This window comes from Zonotrichia leucophrys, chromosome 1 (genome assembly GCF_028769735.1).
Source record: "Zonotrichia leucophrys gambelii isolate GWCS_2022_RI chromosome 1, RI_Zleu_2.0, whole genome shotgun sequence".
Classification (NCBI taxonomy): domain Eukaryota; kingdom Metazoa; phylum Chordata; class Aves; order Passeriformes; family Passerellidae; genus Zonotrichia; species Zonotrichia leucophrys.
The window spans coordinates 87,328,331-87,337,376 of record NC_088169.1 but is presented as its reverse complement, the minus strand read 5'-3'; the positions used below and the strand labels follow the sequence as shown (position 1 = coordinate 87,337,376).

The 9,046-nt window shown below is 46.6% G+C and overlaps 1 protein-coding gene across 1 annotated transcript in view; it reads left to right on the top strand.

The window, feature by feature from the left end:
- The first annotated feature begins 1,779 nt into the window (after positions 1-1,779).
- LOC135451530 (alpha-2-macroglobulin-like protein 1) overlaps positions 1,780-9,046 on the top strand; it is a 36,278-nt gene continuing 29,011 nt past the window's right edge. The window contains exons 1-2 of the mRNA XM_064720834.1: positions 1,780-1,847; positions 2,461-2,644. Of these exons, the coding sequence (XP_064576904.1) occupies positions 1,780-1,847; positions 2,461-2,644 (252 nt within the window). The remainder of the gene's footprint in view (positions 1,848-2,460; positions 2,645-9,046) is intronic.

Genomic DNA, 9,046 nt, shown 5'->3' with positions numbered 1-9,046 from the left:
TTCTCCCCTGCTCCTGCTGTCTTCCTTCTCCCCCTCATCCAGAGCCGAAGGAGAACGCAACTCCTGCCCTAACCAGACGCCCGTTCCTCCCTTGGCTTCAAAACCAAGGTGGAGATCGGCTGCTCGTGGCTGGAATGTGGGCGGGAGAAAGGGGTGGTGACAGCGTTCACTGCCTACAAACCAGAGGCAGCTGCTTCCAGACTGTAAGGCTTGTCGGTGTTTCCCCGGGAGAGGGCTTGTCTGCCTTAGGCAGCACAGCTGCTGGCAGCAGCAGTACTTAGTTACTGTATTTTGGTACAGGGCCCCAATTTAAATAAAATTTTCCCCAATTTTTTACTGGGACGTCATCAGAAACATTTGGGTACTAATTAATTCTTTGTGATGTCCGTGGATTTTTCTCCATGGTTCTTCTTCTGTAGAACTTCTTAGTATTACTTGCTTCTTACTGAAATTTCACTCCTGCTGGTTGTCTTTCTGTTTTTGTCTCACTAGTTTGGACTTGAACTCAAACTACATTTTAATTTTGGAGACTGACATGTGCTCCCAGATCAGTGACAGACAGTGCTTTAACCTGAGGTTCATCCGCAGTGTCAGTGCTAGGTTAAAGGCTGGTGTGCCCATGTTACATCAGACTGTGGTCTAAGAGCGTGGGTGCCAAGCAGATGGATGCAGACTGGCCAAAGTAAATCCAGGGATTGCTTCAGCTGGGAGCAAGGCACAGGCAGATGGCAAATTCTCTCTGTGCTTGTGTACCTTTGGTTGTGCTCTGCTAAAACACAACAGGGGCCCGGACTGAATGAAGATGTCCACCTTCAGTTGAGGTTGTAACTAGAGGGCAAATTCATCCAAGCCCTGTGCTCCTCACTGCTGCCACTCAGGAGATGGAAACACAAGTGTTGTATTGCACTAAATAGTTATTTAGTTGTTTGCAACACACAAGGGTGCAGTGCCCAGGAAGAGTCTGGAGGAGGGGGTTGGTGGTGTCAGTGTATATTTTTCCTTATTGTATTTTCCCCCTTATTGCGGGGGAAATCTGTTGGAAGACTGGGCATCCAGCTCAGGCACGTGTAGAGTAGTGATTTGATAAAATATGTGTGGACTTAAAGTGTTCACACATATTTTATTTATTTGGAAAGGCCTAACAGTGGAACTATGAGAAGAGTTGGCATAGGTAGCATGAACTGCCCTGGAAATGATTCTAGAATACCCAGGAGGATCACACATGGCTGGAATGGATGGGTGGACAGAGGTAGGGATGCATGGGATGGAGGTGATTTGAAAGGATTTTACTCCCAGCTTGGAGTAACAACTGGATGAGGGGAAGATCACTAATGTTGCTTTTGACAAGCTGAGGATGTCTTTTACAAGCTGAGGTCAGTAGCTGATGTGCAGACTTGGCTCTCATCAGATATTACAGCCAACATCCAGACCAGTCACAGATGAGATGAGACTCTCCCAAGTCCCCTTCAGCTTGAGTTAGAGACACGTATTTCCCTATATCCTTTTCCAGTGTCCTGGCACCCATGGCCTGGAATACCACCTGAATATAAATGTGGGTGGAGAACTGTGTTATGTGACCTTTGCTCTGCTGTTGGTGGGGGCAAGTAAATATTAGCTCATGTCATTAGCCTAGAAAAGATATAATCTCCATATATTAACTCCCCTACTCTTTGAACCTGGGAGCATCTGAGGGGGCATTTAGGATTGCTCCAACCCATCAGTACATGCAGTTGTCTCCTCCAGTGTGGATCTCGTCAGCTTTCTGTCCCAGCCCAAGCAATGGGAGCACCACTGCTCCTCTTAGCCCTGACCCTACTCCCACTTGCAGCTGCAGCAAGCCTGGAACCGTGAGACTCTCTCCTTTTGATTTTGGGGGGCTTGGGGGAAGGCCCTGCTGTTGAGGGGTGGTGCTGAGGGGCTGCACTCTTTGGCACCCCAGAGCTGGATGGTGGGAGCCTGGCTCCCAGGGGGCTGAGCAGAAGCAGCTCCTGCAGAGTCCTGGGCATTGAGCACTGCAGTGTTGGCTTGTGCAGGAGCTGCACTGCACACACCACAAAGGTACAGAGACCACAGGAGTTCTGCCTCTGTTTGTGCTGGTGGAGTGAAATCTGGTGTGAGGATGGAAGCCTAATGCCTCAGCCACTGCATGTTTGGCTTCTTTGGTTTCCTCACACAGCCTTGCTCTGTGTACTCACAACTGGAGCATCGTGGACTGGGCAGCTGTGTCCTGGCTGGTGGCAGGGTGGTGACACAGAGAAACTGGGAGTTCTCTATACTTGGGCATGTTCCTCCTTTCTCATTTGAAAAGGAGCTTAAAAAAGCTAAACTTCCTTCAATGCAGTCCTCCAGACATTTCTCACCCTTGGTTTACCTCTTCATGAAAGCAGCAGAGATGGATGCTTGCTGGCCTGTCCACATCAGCCTCTGACCTGTTTTTGAACATGTACTGCTCTCTTCTAGTCACTATATGGTGGTGTTCCCTGCTATCCTTCGGCAGTGCCAGGAGGAGAAGCTCTACATTCACTTCAGCTCCCTGACTGAGGCTGTCCACCTGGCTGTCACCTTGCAGACAGAAACCCAGAATCACACACTGGTGGAGCAGGATGTGGAGAAGCCAGGCACTTCTCAGAGCATCACCTTCCAGGTGAGTGTAGCTGTGGCTACTGATTTGACAGGGAATGCTTTCACATCCACACAAGAGCAGGGCACTTCTCTGGGTACACTGTCCTTTTCCTTGCCATAGCTTCCAAGCAGGCTAAGTATATTTCCCTACCAGTGCTAGGCAAAATACAACAGTGTTCTGGAGTCTAAGATAGTAGGGCATCTTTTCTATGTATAAGAAGATTTTTATAGAAAAGAACAGATTTCTTTTGATCTGTATCAGCACATTTCATCCTACTTAAAGCGTGGTGCTAAATATTTATTTTCAGTTTAATCAGTGTTTAATCACTTTTGCCCCTAAAAGTGCTTGTATATCACAGCAAAAGTCAATGCATTGCAAATACTTTCTTTTCATCCTTGTTTCCTCAGGAACCTGCCCCTTCAGCTCCAAGAGGACCATTGTGCTCTAAAGCTGCACCTACATTGCCAGATGTAGTTGCAGCCTGCATAGACATTGAGCTTGCTTTAATTTAGCTGTGATGGCACTGAACCAACAATGAACTGAATGTCACCAAGGGTATTTCTGGATATTTCTGGAGTGGCTTGAGTTCCTGTCATTGCTGACTGCTGTGGTTAGCTTATCTAGACACACTGACTACAGAACCTTCAGCTGCATTTCTGGAGAGCCATGGAGATGTATGTGGTGCTGAGGCTCTACAAACTGCCCCTGTCTTCCTCAGCACAGCACAAAGTCACTGTGCCTATGCCCTGATTGCCCTGCAGGCTCAGCAGAATTCAGGGAGGGGCTGTAGTCACTTTTGGGCTTTGTCAACATGACAGTGATTGATTAAGAGTTTGGTGCTATTGGAATATGAATCCCAATATAACCAGTTAGATGGTGCCTGGGCCAGTTCTGACCCTCGCTGCTGGGCCAAAGGCAGCACTGCGGTGTTTTACCCCAGAGATACCTTGGCTGCTGGAAAGTGCAGCGGGGCAAATCCAGGCTGTCAGGACTCCGTTTCCTCAGGAGAGAGTGCTTCTGGCGATGGTGGAGAGAAAGGGAGCGGATTCTGCTAGAAGGTTGCCAGATGTTTATTCCATGAGTACAGAGATGTCTGCACTGGGACACTGCTGCTAACAGAATGAGGCCGCATGGTCTCATTAACATTTTAAGCTCAGGACAGGGGAAGGGGAGGGGACAGGTGAGCCACCAACCAGGTGAAGGGGCAGGGTCTCAAGGGACTAGGGACACCTATCACACGACGCCTTGCTGGTATGTTAGCCTAATTGACAGGGCACACTCAGCGAGGGGCAAGGGGGAAGGGAGAAGGTAAAACAGGATATTGCAACACACCACAACATCTCCCCCTAGTTTTGTTTAAAAAGAAGAGGACTGTGTTTATGGTGCAGAATGATTCTACTGAGGCTTCCAGGTCATCTACTGGAGCACTGAGGGCTTCCAAATGGTAGACCTCAGGAGGGGGAGATGAGCTTGAGATTAACTTGAGAACCATGCGTCTGATTACTCCAAAAACAATGCTAAAAACTACAATACCTACAACTAAAATAAACAGCACTAAAATTACAGTTTTCAGAATAGATCCCAACCAGCCCGAGAGTCCCCAGCCATTGAAAAGTCCATTCAGCCCGTTGTCAGTTTCTCTGTTGATGTCTGAGAGCCTTTTATCGAGGTAGTTCATATGTGGTTTGGGCTGCGGTACGATGTAGGAGATTGCAGGTGGGATGATCACGAGTAGGACAAGAAGCAGGCTCAGTCTCATGATGTCTCGAGGCTACACACGAACAGTGGGATCTAAACTGGTACAAAAACTTGAGACAAACATATATGACAAACTATTCCAGATAGGAGGCTTAAATGGAATTTCCTCTAGAGAACGCGTGCGGCGTTTTCTTCTCCAGGCAGCGTGAGCAACCTGGGGTGCTTCTGCAGATTTCTCTGAGACTTTGGGAACATAGGGCTTTACCCATTTGGAAGGAACCCACCTTAAACCAGAGGGGGTGGACACACAGGCGTATCCAAGTCCCCAAGTAACCAATTTGTAAGGTACCACCATTTTCCAAGTCTCAGGGTCTTTTACTAAAACCGGAGGTTTTTCTTTTATCAACTTGTGACTGCTCCCCCCAAAGTGGCGTAGGATGGGTGGGTCCAGGCTGTCAAAAGAACAATTCAGAAAATTGATTGTGAATAGTGCCCTGGATAACCGGATGTGGGGAGGTTCTACCTTCAGAACCTGTTGTTGCTGGTCCAGGACCCTTTTAATATCACAGTGAGTTCTTTCTACAATGGCTTGACCTGTAGGGGAGTAGGGGATGCCAGTTTTATGCTCTACTCCCCATTGCTGCAGGAAGCTCCCGAATTCCTTGGATTTATAAGCAGGCCCATTATCAGTTTTCAGCTCCTTGGGGATGCCCATGAAAGAAAAAGCCTGTAAGAGGTGCTTAATAGCATCAATAGATGACTCTCCTGTGTGGGCAGAAGCATAGACCGCTCCAGAAAAGGTATCTACACTAACATGAACATATTTCTGCCGTCCAAAAGCCTGTATGTGTGTTACATCTGTTTGCCACAGTTCACAACTGTTCAGCCCCCTTGGGTTTGCTCCTGTACTCACTGTAGGGAGTGCATGTTGTTGGCAATTTGGGCACGTGGCCACAATCGCTTTGGCCTGTTCTCGAGTGATGTTAAACTGGCGAACCAGGCCAGGTGCATTTTGGTGGAAAAGCTGGTGGCTGATTTTTGCCTGTTCAAAAACATTTGGGAGAGTGGCCATCACTGCAGGCGCAGCAAGAGCATCTGCCCTTCTGTTGCCTTCAGCGATAAACCCTGGCAAGTCAGTGTGTGACCTGACATGCATCACATAAAAGGGTTGCTCTCGGTGAGTGACTAACTTTACCAGTTTTGAGAGCAATTCAAAAAGTGCAATGTTAGATACATCTTGCAGTATTGCTTGATCTGCTCTGGATACTACTCCTGCCACATATGCAGAGTCTGTAATCAGATTAAATGGTTCTGAGAACCTTTCAAAAGCCCTAACAACCGCAGCCAATTCAGCAACCTGAGGTGAACCTTCCACCTCAGCAATGTCCGTCTCCCACTGCTGGGTTTGAGGATCCTTCCAAGTTATAACGGACTTGTGGGACCTCCCGGACGCATCTGTAAAGACAGTTAGAGCCCTTTTTAAAGGTCTCCTACTTAGAGCAGTTCTTAATTTTAAAGTAAATTGAACATCTTGTTCAAACAATTTGCAAGCGGGCCGTGCTACCGAAAATTGTCCTGAGTAGGAATCCAGAGCAAACTGCAACACTTCATTTTCTTGAAACAATTGTTCCAGTATTTTCATAGTATTTTGACCTGATTTTAACTCAACTGGAATGTGAATGCACTTAAAATCACATCCTGCTAACTCCCTGATCCGGGTCCTTGCTTTCCGGATCAGTTCTGCTATCACCTCCTGAGGCTTTGTCAGTCTCTTGGACCTTTTGTGACTGAGGAAAACCCATTCTATGATCAAGAGAGAGTCCCTCTGGTCCCGGTCCTTTTTTGGTGTGTCCTTTGCCTTAGGTGTTTGTTTTTCCTCCCACTGGAAAATAATTCCATGGAGGTGTGGCAACTTACCTAGGATGATAAATTTGAATGGCAGATCAGGCCGGCATCGGTGGGCCTGTCTTGTGGACATTGCAATCTGAACCTTTTCTAGAGCTTTCCGTGCCTCTGGGGTAATAGACCTAGGAGCACCTGGGTCCTCTCCCCCTTTTAATAAATTGAAAAGAGGGGCAAGGTCTTCATTAGTCAGACCAAGCCATGGTCTTACCCAATTCAAAGACCCACACAACTTGTGGACATCCGCAAGGGTCCTGATCCTTGGATTGATTTCTAGTTTTTGAGGAACAATGGTCCTATTTCCAATTTCTAAGCCCAAATACTTCCAAGGTGGCATCTTTTGAATTTTCTTTTCCTGGAGCTCGAACCCTGCAACAATCAATGCATCGATCGTTAGGTCAAGCGCATGTGTTAGTAAATCATCATTGGGGGCACACACAAGGATATCATCCATATAATGATAGATGATGGCCTTCTCTGCGGCTGCATGCACTGGGGAAAGCAGGGAAGAGACATACCACTGGCAGATAGCTGGAGATACCTTTAATCCCTGAGGAAGAACGGTCCAATGGTACCTTTTCATAGGAGCTTCTGAATTGATAGAAGGGACAGAGAATGCCAAACGCGGTGCATCGTCAGGGTGCAATGGGATTTGGAAAAAACAATCTTTAATATCAATAACAGCTAATTTCCAATCTTGGGGAAGCATTGTTGGGGATGGCATACCAGGTTGGGGAGAACCCATATCTTCAATTACATTATTAATTTGTCGGAGGTCACAGAGGAGTCGCCACCTCTTTTTGTCAGCTTTTTGGATGACAAACACTGGAGAGTTCCATGGGGACATGGTCTCCACAATGTGGCCCTTTTTTAGTTGCTCTTCTACTAGTTCTTCAAGCACCTTTATTTTTTGTTTACTGAGTGGCCACTGTTTCACATCAACTGGTTCGTCTGTTTTCCACTTAAGTTTTTGGGTGGGGCGCTGTTGTTCAATGACTGCTGCACAAAAATGCTGTGGAGAGTCTGGAATATTAATTGTGACACCCCACTGGGCCATTAAATCTCTCCCTAACAAAGGTTCTGAATAATCTAACACAAATGGACGGATATTTGCCAACTGTCCGTTTGGACCCTCGAATTGAATAATGCTTTTGGATTGTTTTGCCAATTGCAGACCTCCTACACCTCGAAGATGACCAGCAACATTTTGTAAAGGCCAGTGTGCTGGCCAGTCTTGTACTGGAATCACTGTGCAGTCTGCACCTGTGTCTACAAGCATCTCAATGCGTTTAGACTCCCCACCCCCACTGACATTGCACCATAATTTGGGTTTATCTGTCCCAATAACTTGGACCCGGGCGACTGTGGGCCCTTGTTTATCGACATTTTCAGGTAAAGATGGCACAGGGATAGCTTGAGCAACAATTTGTCCCTTAGGAAGAAACAGGGGTGGGTGGAAACAGTGCAGGCTGAGAACAAATTGCTTGGGATCTGATGTTGTCACTCCTGGAGCAATTTCGATCTCTTGTGGTGTGTTTTTGTCCCCATTGATGATGTACTTGCAACGAATTTGGTTCCAAGTACCTTTCTGTTCAGGATTTACAGAGACAAAATGCCAGTCAGTGTCCTTCAGGTGGAGTGACTCTGTCAGCTGCAACTTGTAAGGCTCATTGACAGAAGATGCGGTTAATACAGAATCACTTACATCACAACAAAGGTTATTTTGTTTCACTTTCAACAGTGGACTAGCAGACTTGGTCTTTGAAGCACCCGCTTCACTTACACAAATGTTAATATTATCGCGCGCTTGATTTGTTTTGCTACCCTTATTCTCTTGGCCTGCTCTTTTTATGTCTGCACGCCTGGCAGGCTGGCGCTTTACTTTCAGTTTTTTTGTTGTTGACCCTCAGGGAGGGCTTGCAGTTCTCCTCCCCTGCTATTTTTAAATTCATCAAATTCCTTTTTCAGGGGGCACTGGTTACACCAGTGTCCTAGCTTATTACAAAGCAGGCATGGTTTAGTGGGCTCAACCATTGCCGGTCTCCGCTGCTGCCCAGGGTACTGCTGTGCTGAGGGAAAAGGTGAAGGGCTGGCAACAGCGACACGCTGAAGTGGTCTTGGCAGCAGCCTTGGTCTGGTGTCTTCAGCTACAGTCATCAGAGGCACTTTCCTGTTACAGACTAGAAGCATATCTTTTAATGTAGGGGAAGGTTCCATAGGAAGGCTCAGGATTGCCGCTCGACACTGTTCATTTGCATTTGTAAACGCTATTTCTTCTAAAATTGCTTCCCTAGCATTTTCCTTTTTAACCTGTATTTCAATGGCTCTAGTTAGCCTTTCTACAAATTTCAAAAAAGGTTCTGATGGTAGTTGTTTGATTTTACTATAGGGCTCAAAAGGCCCCTCAGGTTGGAGGGAAAAGAATGCTTTTTCAGCTGCTTCTTTTACTTTCTCAAGTGTTTCTGCAGGAATTGCAGCAGCTTGGACTGAGGGAGAAGACCACTGGCCCTCACCACAGAGGTGCTCCAGGGTAATAGGGTTACCATTGTTGTCTTTTGCTGTGTTTGGATCAGCCTGTAAGCCTGGGAGAGCATCTTTTAGCAGTTGTTTCAATGCTGATTCCCATAATTTGAATTCTGTGGATGTCATGAGACATGAAAAAAGTTGTTTTAAATCATGTGGAACTACAACAGTCCTACTTAATTCAGAATTGAAAAGGCCACGGAAATATGGACTGTGTGGACCATATTCTTTATGAGATTTACAGATCTCTTTAATCAATTGTCGTCCAAAAGAACTCCAATTAGCAGTTGGGGCTGCTCC